The 16118-nt window shown below is 46.1% G+C and overlaps 1 protein-coding gene across 2 annotated transcripts in view; it reads right to left on the bottom strand.

The window, feature by feature from the left end:
* Positions 1 to 424: 424 nt before the first annotated feature.
* LOC147672903 (E3 ubiquitin-protein ligase TRIM39-like) overlaps positions 425 to 16118 on the bottom strand; it is a 222392-nt gene continuing 206698 nt past the window's right edge. For both annotated transcript variants that reach the window (XM_086947933.1, XM_086947932.1), the window contains one exon: positions 425 to 5717. In XM_086947933.1, the coding sequence (XP_086804059.1) occupies positions 5182 to 5717 (536 nt within the window). In that variant the 3' untranslated portion in view covers positions 425 to 5181. The remainder of the gene's footprint in view (positions 5718 to 16118) is intronic.

Below are 16118 nucleotides of genomic sequence, written 5' to 3'. Positions count from 1 at the left end.
GTCTGCCGAAGACACCATTTTTGTTGGTAGTCTAGTGTTCGGCCCAGACTTCCCTACTTACTGTACCTAGAAACGTGGGTGCGCAGCGGACAGGCTTAGGGGGAGGGGCGGGGAGAGTTGCCTCAGCCAAGCCTGCATGCACCTGTCTGCGACAAGACCGCGTCAGGCGCTAGGACCCCGGGTCAGTTCTCACCCCAGGAGTCCTCCAGGGAGCTGCTGTATCAGGTCACTAAGGGGAGCCTTTTTAATGCAATATGTTCAACCCCTGTTACCACCAAGATCATTTACATTGTTCTCACTGGTTGTGGGTCTGCCAGGCTGAACAAAGCCTTTTAGTATATAGGACTGTGGGTTTTCTTACTTCAAGCTCAGGTTCTCTGGGGTTTTAGAGTGAAATGCACACTGATAAATACACTCTCTCGTATTAAGCATAAGATAGATTTTTTATTAATCACTTAGAAATACATTCATCTGATATGGCATTTTTAACTTAGACATGGGCGGACGAACGTTCACACTAAGACCTGGTTGAAGCTCTTCCAGTGGGATTTTCTATTCTTAGATTGGACGTGTGGTCAAAAGGGGGGAGGGGACTGTTGGTGATTTATCGGGTCCATATGAAAGTCACATGTGAACCGGCCTCAGTACCTGCATGTCAAGCAATGCGATTCAGGTGTAAGACACTAACCAGTCCTTTTTAATGGATTACTGATCTACCGGCCTCCTGGTCCGAAAGCGAGTTATTAGACAGTCTGGGAGACATTTTGGAATCATGTATAAGTATGTTTACTTTACTTTTTTGGTTGATTTTAATTTCCAGCCGGAAGATAGTAATACCAAAGAGTCCGAGCAACTTCTGGATATCCTAAGTGGTGTTGGCCTCTCTCCGAGGGTGTCCTCTGCTACACATATATCAGGCCAGACCCTTCCAATAATCCAGAGCTGAAGGTGGAGGATGTCTTACCTATTGGTTGGTCTGATCATAAAGCCCTCAATTTTATTATGAAACTGGTCTCGTCCACTATGGACCAAAAAAAGCAAGGGCAACTCAAAAAAAGTTCAAGCATGGAATAAGATTTGTAAAACGGATCTAGTAGATGTTTCAGACAGCTCCAACCCCTAATGTATGAAAGACACAAATCCAACAGCAGAGTCGTATTTCGAATGGTTAAGGGCAGTGGTTACTAAACTTGTGCCTGTTGAAACTATTAGAAACTATAGAAAAAATTCCTCTGCTCCCTGGTTCTCATTCCATCTTAAGGAACTAAAACAAAATGTTGAAAACAGGAGAGAGCACAGAGGAAACATTATCGGTAGGAGGAAAAGGTTAAGTACAAGGAAGTCATTCAAGAATATAAAAAACTGATCATCTTGGAGAAAAATAAATATTTCTCAGATAAAATCCTTCACCCTATGAATTCTTCAAGAGATCTTTTTAAAACTGCTCAGATTCTCTCCAGCTCATCTCCTAACGTTACCTCGGTCCCCTGTCAGCAGTTTTGTGATCAACTTGTAGACTTCTTCAAAAATAAGGTGCAGGAAATCTATGACACACTAAATGATAAATTCAAGTCCACAGTTCCAGGCTTGGGAATAATTAGTTCTGTGCTCGGTAAAAATATTTTTTGTAAGTTCCTCCTGTTCACAGAGGAAAGAGTAGCTGAACTAATAGATCTAACGAAATCTGGGGCTTCCTCTGATCCCTGCTTTCCGAAAACAGTTCCTGAGGTTATTCGGGTGATTACCCCCCCCCCCCCCCCCCCACCTGTTCTCTTGAATTATATTTGCGAATCTAGTCAGTTTCCGTTAGAGAGGAATAAGGCTTCCATATTGCCTCTATCGAAGAGATCCAACAGAGGTGGAGAACTATCGCCCTATTTCCCGGTGATCTTTTTAAGCTAAGATTCACCAAAACATATGAATATTGCCTTGTCTAGGTCTAGAGGAAAAGGAAATCCTAGATTCAGTAAAATTTGGCTTTTGGCCAAATCACCGTTCAGAGTCTGCTTTGGTTGTTGCTGGAGACAAGTTGAAGAGTATTTTATATAATCGGAGGGAAGGCAGCCTTCGACACTTTTAACTCCCGGATCGCCTGATAGAGATTGGAATAGGAGGCTCGGCACTAGATTTGTTCTGCTCTGGAAGCAACAGTTGCTGTTTCAGGAGGCAGTTGTTCAAGTGTTTTGAATCAGCAGTGCCTGTGCTTGGGCGTTGCATAGTCTGTGGCTGGAATCATCATTACGTGTGCTAGAATCAGAGGTGCTTGGAATGAGGGATGGCTGCTTGAAGTCAGCAGTGACTCCGCTTGGATTGAGGACGGCCCCTGATTGGGGTTTGCGTTATCTGTGATTGAGTGAGCAGTGCCTGTTGGTGGAGTATGAAGATATGCTTAGTGCTCAGAAGAGCATGCGCTTGGAGTCAGCGTTAGATGCAATGGAGTCCACAATGCATGTGCATTGAATCAGTATTTGTGTTTTTCATAAGCAGTGCCTGGGACTGAAACCAGCAGTGCCTGTCATGAGTCAGCGGTTTCTGAACTTTGACTAAAACATGCTTGGATATTGCAGTGTCTGTGCTTAGAGTCAGGAGTGCCGGTGATAGGAGTCTGTAGTGTCTGTGCCGGGAGCAAAGGTCAGCTGTAACTGAGTGAACAGTGCCTGTTCATGGATTAAGCAGGAACTGTGTTTTCATCAATAGTGATCCGCCGCTGGGCTTGGAGTCAACATTATCAGTAATAAGTCCGGAGTGAGTGTGTTTGGAGTCACCAGTGTGTTTTGAATCAGAATTTCTTGTAATCCAGTGAGCAGTGCCTGTGCCTGGAGTGAACATTAAGTGTACTGGAGTCGTGAGTGCATATATATGGTGTAAAGAACATTTCATTATAATTTAGTGAGTAGTACCTGTGCCTGGAGTCAGCAGGACCTGTTTGGATCCAATGCATGTGTTTTGATTCAGCAGTGCCTGTTTTTGACGTCAGGAATGCCTGTAGCGCTCATTCTGGGAGACCTGAGTGCCTGTCACTGGAGTTACCAGTACCTGAGTTTGGAAAGAGATTATCTGTGATTGAGTGAGCAGTGACTCTGTGGATTAAGCATTGACAGTATTTCACATAAGTAGTGCCCGTGTTTAGCAGCGCCTGTATTTGCAGTCAGCATTATTTGTAATCAGTCTTGAGGGTGCAGTGCCTGTGATTTGAAAGAAATGTGGCTAGGCTTGGAGTCAAGTGCCATTGCGTGGATTCAGTAGTGCCTGTGTTTTGAGTTAGCAGTGCCTGTATTTCGAGTCAGGGGTATCTGTAACTGAGGCAGCAGTGCCTGTGGTTGGGAGTCAGTACTAGATGCACTGGAGACAGTGGTGTTCTGTGTTTGGTGTAAGAATTATCTATACCTGAGTGAGCAGTGCCTGTGCTTAGATTCAGGACTACTGCCTATGACGTGAGGGTTAACTGACATTGCGTCGCCAGTGCCTGTGTCTGGAGTCAAGAGTACTTGTTATTTGATTCAGTAGTGCCAGTGGTTGAGGTCATAAGTGCCTGTATCAGCAGAGCCTGTGGTTGAGGCAGTAGTGCCTGTATCAGCAGAGCCTGTGGTTGAGGCCAGTAGTGCCTGTATCAGCAGACCCTATAGTTGAGGCAGTAGTACCTGTATCAGCAGTGCCTGTGGTTGAGGCCAGTAGTGCATGTATCATCAGTGCCTGTGGTTGAGGTCATTAGTGCCTGTATCAGCAGAGCCTGTGGTTGAGGCCAGTAGTGCCTTTATCAGCAGTGCCTGTGGTTGAGGCCAGTAGTGCCTGTATCAGCAGAGCCTGTGGTTGAGGCAGTAGTCCCTGTATCAGTATAGCCTGTGGTTGAGGCAGTAGTGCCTGTATCAGCAGTGCCTGTGGTTGAGGCCAGTAGTGCCTGTATCAGAAGTGCCTATTTTGAATTAGCAGTGCCTGAGACTGGAGACAATAGTTCCTGTTTTGAATCATGTTTCTTGCATCAGCAGTGCCCGATTGGACTCAGTGTTAACAGTATTGTAGTTAGCAGTGCCTGTGGAGTGACTGTGATTGGAGTCAGCAGTGCCTGTGCTTGGAGTTTGGGTTTCCTGTAATTAAGTGAACAATGTCTGTTTGCGAAGTAATCTTTAACAGTGTTTACATCAGTAGAGCATGTGCTTGGAGTCAGTAGTGCCTAGTCAATGAATAGGCAGTGCCTGTGACAGCAGTCAGCAGTGCCAGTGTCTGGCATGAGTGCCTGTGTTTGGAGCCGGTGTTATGTGTGAGCAGTGCCTGTTTGTGAAGTAAGCAGTGACAGTGTTTTACATCAATGCTCGACATGTTTGGAGTCAGCAGTGCCTGTTCTTGAAGTCCATGTTAGGTGTAATGGAGTCAGCAATGCCAGTGACTGGAATCAGCAATGTCCACTTTGAATCAGCAGTAATTGTGTTTTGAACCCGCAGTGCCTGTGCTTGGAGTTAGCAGTGCCCGTGTTTGGGTTCAGAAGTGCGTGGAGTTAGCAGTGCATATGGTTGAAGTCGTGAGTGCCCGTGAGAGGAGTCTGTTATACTTGTGTGCAGAGTTAGGGTTATCTGCATTTGAGGGTGCAGTGCCAGTTTTTGGAGTGTGTAGTGACAGCAGTACCCAGGGTTAGTTAGCAGTGCCTGGATTTGAAGTTAGGGATAACTGTAACTGAGCCAGGAGTGCCTGTGCCTCGAGTTGTGCGTGGAGTTATCATTATTGTTAATGAGACTGAGGAGTGCCTGTGGCTGGAGTCAGTAGTGCCTGTGGCTGGAGTCGGTACCGCCTGTGGCTGGAGTCGGTACTGCCTGTGGCTGGAGTCGGTAGTGCCTGTGGCAGGAGTCGGTAGTGCCTGTGACTGGAGTCGGTAGTGCCTGTATTTGGGTTCAGTGTTATTTGGAATGGAGCCGCCTGTGTCGGTCAACAGCAGTGCCTGTGGTCGCAGTGCCTGTATTTGGAGTCTGGTGTGCCCGTGGAGTCAGTGCTGAATGTTAATTAAATGACAAATCAGGAGCAGAAGGGGTTAAATCTGAGCTGGGAGATGGAATGTTACTACCCCTCCCCCACACAAGGAACAGCCCCTCCCCCACAGGAGTCCAGCAAGGGGTGCCCTTCCCCCAGGGACCTCTATGGGTGGAAGAGGGGAGCATGAATGCAAAGTTCAGGGGAGGGGGGCTGCAGCTCCTACACCAGCCTCAGCTCTGCTGCTCCTGATTCAGGATACAGAAACCCTTCTTCGAGATTGAAGATCGGGAAGAGCCTGTGAGTGAAGGGGGCCCGGGGGAAAGTGTAGAGAAGCTCCATGGAGTCCGCATTGTACAGGGACAGCCGCCCCCCCTCGTGGTCCAGATACACCCCCAGCTTAAGGGGCCTCTCATGGGGGGACAGAGGGGTCACAGGGGAGGTGATAGCCCAGTACAGACCCATCCACCCATGCACAGCCCAGACTCCCCCCTCAGGAGACCATGTGATCTCTTCCTTCCTCTCCACAGACTCTGCTGCGACCCCCACAATCCATCCTTTCCCCTCCTCCAGCAGCTGCACCTCCCAGTAATGTCTGCCGGATGTGAACCCCTCGCTCCCCAGCACACAGGGCCAGGAGGTGAATCTCTTGGGGGTGTCCGGCTGGGGCTGTGCTGTGTCTGTCCGTCTCACTCGTCTCCCCTCCTCAGACAAGCGGAGCTCAGGATGCGCTGTGTCTGGATCCAGAGTCACCGTCACTGCAGAGAAGAGATTCAGAATTAGAGATTCAAGCTGCAGCGCAGAGGACCAATCACAAAGAACCACACTGCACTAGACACTGCACTAGACAGCACCTACGGGGAAGGAGCGCACTGTACTGTAATTCAGTAGACAGTACCTATCCTATAGGGGCCCACTGTACTGCACTGTGCAATACACTGCACTATACAGCACCTATCTGGAAGAAGCAAACTAAACAGTACATTTTACGAGACATCATCTGTGTGGAAGGAGTGCACTGTATTGTAGTGCACTAGACAGCACCAATCTGGAAGGAGCCCACTTTAGTGCACTGTAAACTGAACTAGACAGCATCTATCTGGAATCACTGCACCATACAAAATACTGCATTACATTGTCGCTACCTGGAAAGAGCACAGTGTACTTTACACTGCACGACACAGGACCTATCACAAAGAACCACAATGTACTTCACACTGCACTACTCAGCACATATGTGAAAGGAAGACACTGAACTGTCACTATACCACACTATACAGCACCTACTTGGAAGAAGCAAACTGCACTATACCACACCCACCTCAAAAGAGCACATTCTTCAATACCGCACTAGACAGCACCTATATGGACAGAGCACACTTTTGTAATGTACACTGCACGGGACAGATCCCATCTGGCAGGAGCCCATTGACCGGTCAATATCCTGCATTACAGAACACCTGCACAAAAGGAGCGAACTGAACTGCCAATATACCACACTATAGAAGACCTACTTGGAAGAAACACACTGCACTATGCAATACTGTGCACTATACCACACCCACCTCAAAAGAGCACTAAACAGCACCTATTTGGACAGTGCATTCTTTTGTAATATGCACTGCACTAGAAAGTTCCCATTTGGAAGGGAACACACTGACCTGTACCGGACAGCACCTATCTAGAAGGTGTGCACTGTACAGTGCACAGCACTAGACAGCAGCTATCTCAAGGGACCACACTATACACTGCACTGGACAGTACCGATCTGAAAGGGGCTCACCCTACTGTCAACAGACTGCACTGTACAGCAACTACGTGAAAGGAGTGCACTGAACTGGACTGCAGTGTCGGCACCTACCTGGAAGGATACACTGGACAGCACTAGACACCACCTAATCTGAAGGAAACATACTTCTGTGTAATGTACACGGCACTAAAAAGTACTTATCAGTAAGGAGCGCTCTGTACAGTACACTGTGCTAGACATCACCTATCAGGAAGGTGTGCACTGCACTGAACACTGCACTAGCAGCACCTATCTGGAGGAGCAGAGATGTGCTTTATACACAGATCTGTTGTAAAAGGAGCAGCGCACCCACGAGGCGCTAGATATGGAACGTGAGGTGGGTGGGGCCAAGCCTAAACAGGAACCCGTCAGTGCACTGCAGTACAGAATACAATGCAGCGAGTGCAGTGTGCTTGAGAGCCATCTGTACTAAACACTGCACAACACCCACTGCCCTAGGTGAGACTGCACTACACAGCTCACTGTACTACAGAGAGCCCTGCAGACAGTACACTATACTAAATGGTAGGGTGCACAGCAGTATGTACTACTGTAGGCCACAATGCAACCAGAACACTGTGCTAGGCATCCACTGTACTAGACAGAGCACTGCACCAAATGGTAGACTGAACTAAAAAACCTCACTGTAATACATACCACACTGTAAATAATACACTGCACCAGATCGTGAACTGTACTGAAAATGGAAATTGAACTAAAGAACACTCTGTAGACAGCACACACTGCACCAGACGAAATACTGTGCCAGGTGGTAGACTGCACTAAAAAGATAATTGTACTACACAGAACACTGCTGGACAGACCACTGCACTAAATACTGCACTAGAGCATCCACTGTGCCATGAGGACACTGTCCTAGATGGAGCACTGCACTAGAAAGCTCGCTGTACTACAGAACACACTGCAGAGAGTACACATTTGTAAAGCACCCACTGTCCTAGACAGTAGACTACACTAGACAGCTCGCTGTACTACAGAGCACACCACAGACGGTGCACAGTGCTAGATTATCCCCCACTTTCCTAGACAGAACACTGTGCTTGAGAGAGCACTGTACTACACACTGTGATAGATACTCACAGTACGAAACTGCAACCTGCTCTAGGCCACTCTTGGCACTGGACGATACTCAGTAATACACTGTATAGGTTAGTATACATCTCTATGCACACGGCACAACACAGCACACTTTATTAGATCGTGCACAGCTTCGGATAGCACATTACAAAAGACACTGTACTTGATGTTAAGCTGCACAATACATCACAACGATAAAGAAAGCACACTGTACAAAATGACACAGCACATTGTTGTATAATGTAGTAGCAGGAACACTGTGCAAAGCTGCACACTGCTCTAGACAACACATAATGATAGGCAGCACACAGCAGTAGCTGGTGTACTGCACTTGACATTACGGTGGGCACACAGTTGTAGATGCACACTGCACTATTAAGCATTCTGTACTAGACCACAGTCTCCATTCAACTGAACCCTAAAATAGTGCAACAGACAGGGAACTACACCAATTAGCACACTGCATGAGATCGCTCTCTGCAATAGGCAGACCAAAGTGCTACACAATACACAATACACTGCACTAGAACTAACACTGCATTAGCACACTGCATAAGAAAATACACTGTACTAGACAGCACATAGTTCTGGGCGGCATACAGCACTAGAGAGTACAACACAATAAACAATACACTATTTCACAAAACACTTCACCAGACAGCACACTGTGTCACACTGTATTAGATGACGCATTGCTCCAGAGAGCACACTGCACTACACAGTACACTATACTACACTGACCACAGTGCTGCGCTAGACAGCACACAGTACTAGGGAGCTCACTGCACCAGATGACACACAGTAATAGACTGTAGACTATATTAGAAAGCACACTGCACTAGACACCTCACTGCACAAGTGGATTCATTGTATTAGACAGAAATCTGCACTATCCAGTGCACTGTACAAGGTGTCGCACTCTGTTGAAAGGTATGCTGCAGTAGGCATCACACTGCCCCAGAGGGTACACTGTACAGGACAGCACAACTGGCAGGAGCACGGTGCTGTGTGGAACATTGTACACAACAGTACAGTGGACAAGACAGCATTAGCAAGAACCTTGCACTGTATGGCACACTGCCCTAGAGGGCACACTGTACTCGACAGTACAGTGAGCACGAGAGCACTAGCAAAAGACTGCAATGTATGGAACACTGCACTAGAGAGAGCGCCGTACAAGACAGTGCAGTGCACAAGACAGCTCACATTGCTCTACATACCATAGTTTACTAGAGATGCCAATAACCAGATACAGCCACAATTTCAGGTACCATTTTCAACCTACCATTATTTTGGATGTTTTTAAATCGGAGAGGTAAGTGTGTATGTGTGTGTTTATAATATATTTGTAAAGCGTGCACCTGTGCATCTGTTTTCTGAATGAGAGAAGCTTGCTCTTCTGTATGTGTATATCTGGCCTGTGTGTGAGAGAAGCTTGCTCTTCTGTATGTGTATACATGGCCTGTGTGTGAGACCTGTTCTGAGTGTAGGAAGCTTGTATGTCTGCGTACGCCATCCATTCACCTACCCCTGCATGTCCTAGGCAAGTTCTGACGAAGGGAAGCTTGCACCTGTGTGTGTTAACTATTATGAGTAACGGAAGCTTGCACGTCTGCGTCTCGTGGACATGTGCACAGTGAGAGAAGCTTGCACCACTTTTGTAACTGGAAGGCCTGTTCTGTGGGAAGGAAGCTTGCACTTCCATGTATGTATTCCTGGTCTGAGTGTGGAAAATGTGAACTTTCTGAATGTCTTAGGCCAGTTCTGAACGACAGACACTTGCACTTCTGCATCTTCTAAACATGTTCAGTCAGGGAAGCTTGCACCTAGGCTAAGCAACACTACAAAACACACGGCATCAGTATACATTAAACAGCACACTCTATGAAACCGCAAACACAGTACTAGAGTGTCCTAGATAGCACACTGCACCAGACTGCATACCGAGCACATAGTGTAAAACACCCACTGTACTAGAAAGAGCATCAGACATCACACTGCACTAAACACTGCACTAGAGATGACACTGCAAACTACAGTACACGGAGTAGAGCAGGACTGCTTTTGATTGAAAGTTCACCCTATGCAGCCTCTCCCTGTGAGAGGCCTGCACTGCAGCTTATACAGGCTCCAGGGTCTGACACACTTTAGTTTTATTGTGTCCCTGATCGAGCTCCGCCCTGAAGGGACCCCTTTGGATTGTTTGTCATTTTCATGGCTCCTGTTCGGGACCACGGTCAGAGGTTTTGGACTTAGAAGGGGTCTTATCACAGACCGTGGGGTGGGGGTGGATGGGACCTGTCAGCTCAAGTCCTGTGGTTCTGCAATTCTCAAACCTGACTCCATTTTGTTTGTGACTCCATTTTAGTCTTGCCCTCACGTAGGCCTGTGATTAACTTGGGTTTTTCTGACTCTGAATGAACTGCAGAGAGAGTGACCCTTTTCACCTGAAACTGACCTTTTGCAAAACCAGTTTCACTAGCTGATCGTTGTCTGAGTTTTTCAATCACTGTTCAGGACTTCGTTAACTTTTAGTTTCCTTGCACATATCTTATCCTAATCAATATCTAAATTGTTTCTTTCCTTACGACTTTTCATTACATGGGTAGTGCTTTCAATTATGGGTTTGACCGGCTCGTGGAAATTGAATTTAGGACAGTCCTAATAATTAACTTTTGGGTTGGGTTACTGTAAATTGGGTTTTTGTTAATGTGATACTCAGTTAGAAAATGTGTCCTATTGGTCAGAATTTGGTGCAGTGGGTGTATATTTATAATGAGAATATTGTGTATAAAAGGTGATGTCTTGCTCTATGAAAATTGAGCAGTTTCTTGAGTTGTACACCGTGTTGTATTGCTGGGATTTCTGCTACTAGCTGCAGCTAATAAATTTGATCTCTGACGCCACCTAGAAGTATTCCGTGTCTCTGTATACCAAGGCAAGGGAACCCAGAGGACTTTGGGCGTGTCCCTGGCGCCGCTGGGTACTTGAAATCCCAGTTCCTCAGTTGACGCCGACAACATGGCTCGACTTCAGTGGTACCGGTCCAAGCCCGAAGATTGCGAGGAGCCACGTGAGGAAACTCTGGAGGAGGGCCCCCACTTCATCGACCCCTGTATGTCGACATGGACCGAAGGTTTTTCTGCGAGGCTGCACGCTTTCCAACGGCTACGAAGGACTGCTGACCTGACTGTCGCCTTGTCTTGGACCCTCCGATTGATGTCTGTAAAGCGAGACGATAGACGGTTTTCTGGTGGCGTGACAGATATTTGGTTAAGTATAAGTGGGTCGCTCCCACGACTTTGTTTGGTTCCTTGGTTTTGATTTGGTTGCTGCAGTACCCAAAGCCGAAGGGCTTGTATATTTACGAGTGTATCATTTTTTGATTCCCTTTAAAGTTTGAAACCAGACTAGTGAGCAAGATGCCTGGTCTTGGTAAATTTGGTAATTGGTTTGTTTGTGGTAGTAACAGGGATTCCCGATTGGAGGATTCATGTCCGATACCTCCGGTTGGAACTCCGACTTATGAGCTCTATTCTAAACACGGAGTGGGTCCCATTACTTATAATGAAGTATGGGTCCGCTACTCTAAAAAAGATGGGGTTTTGCAATGGTCCCCAGATGGTAGTTTTGAAACTGAGATTTTAGACAATCTAGAAGTTAGTCTATTTAAGAAGAAAGCCCGGCCGGCAATGTTTGACTCTTTCCGCCTTTGGCGTAAGGAAGCCAAACAGTGAGAAATTAAGCAAGCAAAAAGAGATAGGAAAGATAAGAATATGTCAGTATTACAAGCTCCTAGGCAGTTTAAGGAAGATGGAGAAGAACGTTTGAGTGAAGTCTTAGATAGGCAGCGTTGCATGGCCATAGATAAATGTTATCCGGCCTTGCCGTCTTCTCCTCCAAAAGTGAATGAAGACCTTGAAAAAGATCTTTTGATCTCTCATTTACTGAGATTGCCACCTCCTTATGTGCAGGGTGCTAGTGCGCCTCTATTACCCCCGGTTGTTCCACCCTTTGTTGTTCAACCTCCTGCTGTTGTTCAGCCACCCGGTGCTCCACAGAAGGTTTTGCCTCCTCCTGCACAGCCCATTCTAGGGTCGCAAGCCTTGCTACCAGCTTTGCCTCAAACTCCTTTGCCTTCTGCTTCTTCGATTTCTACTGTATTTGTCCCTACACCTTCCTTGCCTCAGAATACTTATTCCCCTAATCTTATGTCTACTTCTTCCCCTTCTGCTCGAAAACGAATGACCGAGACTGTTGTTAATCTGTTGTCACCATTGTTTGGTCACTGAATATGACCCCTGTTTCGGAACGCAGACAGAGTCGTAGTCAGCTTCCTAGTTCTGAAGAACGGACAGTGTTGGATTTGTTGGCTCGTAGGTGGATTTTAAATGCTCCGAGGTATGATTTACCAGCAGTTATGGATGTTTTCTTTCAGTGGGAACCGCCTAAGCAAATGTATGTTTTTGATGTAATGTGTAATTTTCTGCATCAGGAATGGGAAGATAATGATTTGGGTTTGATCCTGCAGGAACTACTTGATGTTCGGTCGGATTTTGCTAAAGGGATGATAGTGGAATCTGATATTACAGATGCCGTAGAGACGATACTGGCTTTTAGATCTAGCCTTCCGCCTCAGACATTGTACGAACCTGATTCCTCCGTTAGAAGAAAATCGAGACAGTATCCCATGAGAGAAGTTCCTCCTGTATGGAAAGAAGCAGTTCAGGCTAATGTAAATCAGGGTATTCAGGCCGCTCCGGCTCATTTTTAACAAATATGGGTACATGTCCCTTGGAAGAGAGCAGAGGTCTTGGCTCTTAAGCAGACCTTACCTGACCCTCGTAAGAATCCTGCTGGTTATTACAAGGAGTTGTCCCAGACAGTTGAAGCGTGTATTATGAATTTAGCTGGCATCGATATGTTGATGGGTAATGTAGTCCCTCAACCTTTGTGGACGAAGATTCATCATGAGAATCATGCTGCTGAATTAGGTGATACCTGGGCGAACATTGTTGCTGCAGATGGTAGACAGGAGGGAGGTGCTAAACCTGAACCTTTAGTTTCAGAATTACCAGGTAGAATTTTTAATCTGATGAAAACGATGATGCCCGCTTTACGAGTGATTTGGGATAAGTTATCAGCATGTAAGCAGAAGAAAGACGAGAGTGTATCTGATTTCTTCACTAGGTTTGAAGAGACGTTTATTGATGATAGTGGTCAGGATATGAGTACGGAGGGTGGTCAAAGGTTGTTTGTGGATAAATTTGTCTTTAATTTTCTTCCCAAACTTTCTAATAAGTTAAAGGACTCTGAGAGTTCATGGGCTGTCTCTTCGTCGGCCCAGATATTGGCTACTGCACAATATTACGAGAATAGGGATAAATATGAGAAGGATAAAGTGGAGAAGACTAAAGAGTTAAAGACGAAAGTTCTTTTGCAGCAAGCTTATCCGCCCCGTCAGAATCAGCCTCAGTTTCAGCAACCTCCACAATTTCAGAGATTGTTACAGAAGCCTGAGCCTTATGTTCAGCGATTCTTTCCTGGCCCAAATCAGTGTGCTTATTGCAGAGAGGAAGGTCATTACAAGAATAGTTGCCCGGCTTTGTTACAGCGTGCGAATGGTGTATCTGGTCAGAGAGGTCGTGGTAGTTTTCAGCAAGCACCTAGGGGTAGGGGACGTGGTGTGATCCCCCAAAGTGAGCGTTCCTCTTCCCTACAGAATTCTGCAAATTATTTTGACAGACAGAATGTTCCGAGTGGTCAGTCTGCCCAGTACTTTGTTGAGGATTACTGTGTTGGAGGTGAGAGTACTGGTTATAATGATTGCTAGGACAGCCATGGGCAAAGAGAGGGAGTAGTGTCAGTTCCAGTAGACCAGAGTGGACCTTATGTTGAAGTGATTACATCAGGTGTGGCAGAACCTTTTCTTTTGGATACTGGTGCGATGAAGAGTTCTATCATGCACTCTAAACTTCCTGGCGCACCTTTGTCTGGCTTGACCAATGTTTCGGTAGGATTTTCAGGCGCCCCAGTTCGTAATCCGGTTTCTAGTCCTTTGTCCCTTTCCATTGGCCCTTGTGAATTGGAAGCTCCACTTATTCTAACGACTGGTTGTGGTGAGAATCTGTTGGGTTTGGACTTGTTGAAAAGATTGTATGCAACATTACATTGTTCTCCTTCAGGAGTACAACTTACCCTCGGTAAGAAAGTGATTTCCCCAATGTATTTGTCTAAGGATTGTTTGCCATTGGAATTACGATCGCTTCCTGATACACTTTGGGCTACAGGTCCAAATGATGTTGGTCTTTTGCAGATTCCTCCGTAAGTTGTTACCCTTAAGTCGAATGCTAGGCTACCTCGTATTCCACAATACAAGATTTCGAGCGATGGTGTGAGAGCTCTTTTAGCGATTGTTTATGATTTGGTTGAGAAGGGTGTAGTTGAGGAAACGAGAGGTAATGTGTGTAACAGTCCTGTTTTGCCTGTCCTTAAACGTACTGATGCTTCTCAGCCACCTGTTTACCGGTTCGTGATTGACCTTCGAGAGGTAAACAAGATTGTTGTGCCACAGTTTCCTGTGGTGCCTGATATTACTGCTTTGTTGACTTTGATTCCTGCTTCGGCATCTTGATTTTCTGTCATCGATTTGAAGAATGCTTTCTTCATTATTCCTATTGCTGAGGAGAGAGGGATATTTTTGGCTTCTCATTAGGAGGCCGAAGATTCCGGTTTAAGAGAGCTCCCCAAGGTTATTGTGAAAGTCCCTCCATTGATAGTCAAGCGTTGAAAACTCAGCTTGATGGTTTTGTGTTACCTGTTGGTGCTACTCTTATTTAGTACGTCGATGATTTGTTGATTACTGCTGATGAAAAGATTTGTAAAGAGGCTACTCTTTCTTTGTTGCGGTATTTGTCTGACCTTCATCATAAAGTGTCACCTTCAAAGTTGCAATATTGCCACCAAGAAGTGACCTACTTAGGTCATCTCTTGTCGAAGGAGGGAAGGAGATTGACCCCAGAACGAATTCAAGCAATTGCGCAAATGAATGTACCATCCACACAGAGAGAAGTGCGTGCCTTTTTAGGTATTACATCGTATTGTAGACAGTGGATCCCCAATTTTTCCTTGCTAGCGAAACCACTGTTGGCATTGACTCTGAAAGATACTCCGCATCCTCTTCCTTGGTCTGACGAATGTCAGAAAAGTTTTTCTGCATTGTGTTCGGCTCCTGTGTTGGGTACTCCAGACTATAGTAAGCCTTTCACGTTGTACGTGCACGAGAGAGAAGGTTGTGCGTTGTCAGTGTTGACACAATCATTTGGGGACAAGCAGCGTCCACGTGCGTATTTTTCAGCAACGTTAGACCCAGTTGCTAAGGCGTTGCCGAGTTGTCCGAGAGCTACAGCTGCAGCGGCTGTGTCTATCCGACAGTCTGCTGGTTTGGTATTGGATAATACGTTGATTGTGATGGTCCCACATGCAGTGGATACCTTATTAAACAGGACTAAGACACAGCACCTTACTAGTGCACGTCTTTCAGGTTACGAGTTGACACTGTTGGCTAGCCATGTTCACATTAACAGATGTAATGTGCTGAATCCAGCTACGTTGTTACCGATCTCTACAGAGACGGATCCTCAGGAACAGCATGATTGTTTTCTTCGTACAGAGGAAGAAACGAAAGCTAGAGTTGACCTAAGGGATACTCCCCTTACGGATGTTGATGGTACCCTATGGGTAGATGGTTCGTGTTTTAAGCTTGAATGGTGAAACGACAGCAGCGTATGCTATTACAACTTTACATACAGTTGTTGAGACAGCACGCATACCACAGAATTCTGTGCAAGCAGCAGAATTGATTGCACTGACTAGAGCGTGCGTGTTGTCAGAAGGAAAGCGAGTGAATATTTACACCGATAGCCAGTATGCGTTTGGTGTTGCCCATAGTTTTGAGCGTTTGTGGAGAGAGCGTGGGTTCCTTACTTCGCATGGGACAAAAATACAGCATGGGCAGTTGGTGAATGAACTTTTGGAATCTCTCACTCTCCCAAAGCAGATTGCAATTGTGAAGTGTAGTGTGCATAAGAAAGTTGTGGACGTTGTTGGTCGAGGGAATGCGTTTGTGGATGAAGTTGCGAAGGAACCGGCGAAAGACATGATGAGCCGTATGTAAGTTGCAGGCCCAGGTAATTGGGTTATGGCTGGTGGAATGTGTGAAGACACAATAGAAAGTGTGAAAATGATTCAGGCTGAAGGGACTGAGAAAGAA

This window comes from Lissotriton vulgaris, unplaced genomic scaffold (assembly GCF_964263255.1).
Source record: "Lissotriton vulgaris unplaced genomic scaffold, aLisVul1.2 SCAFFOLD_1555, whole genome shotgun sequence".
Lineage (NCBI taxonomy): Eukaryota > Metazoa > Chordata > Amphibia > Caudata > Salamandridae > Lissotriton > Lissotriton vulgaris.
Note: the sequence above shows the minus strand (reverse complement) of the source record. Positions and strands in the feature narration are given on the sequence as shown.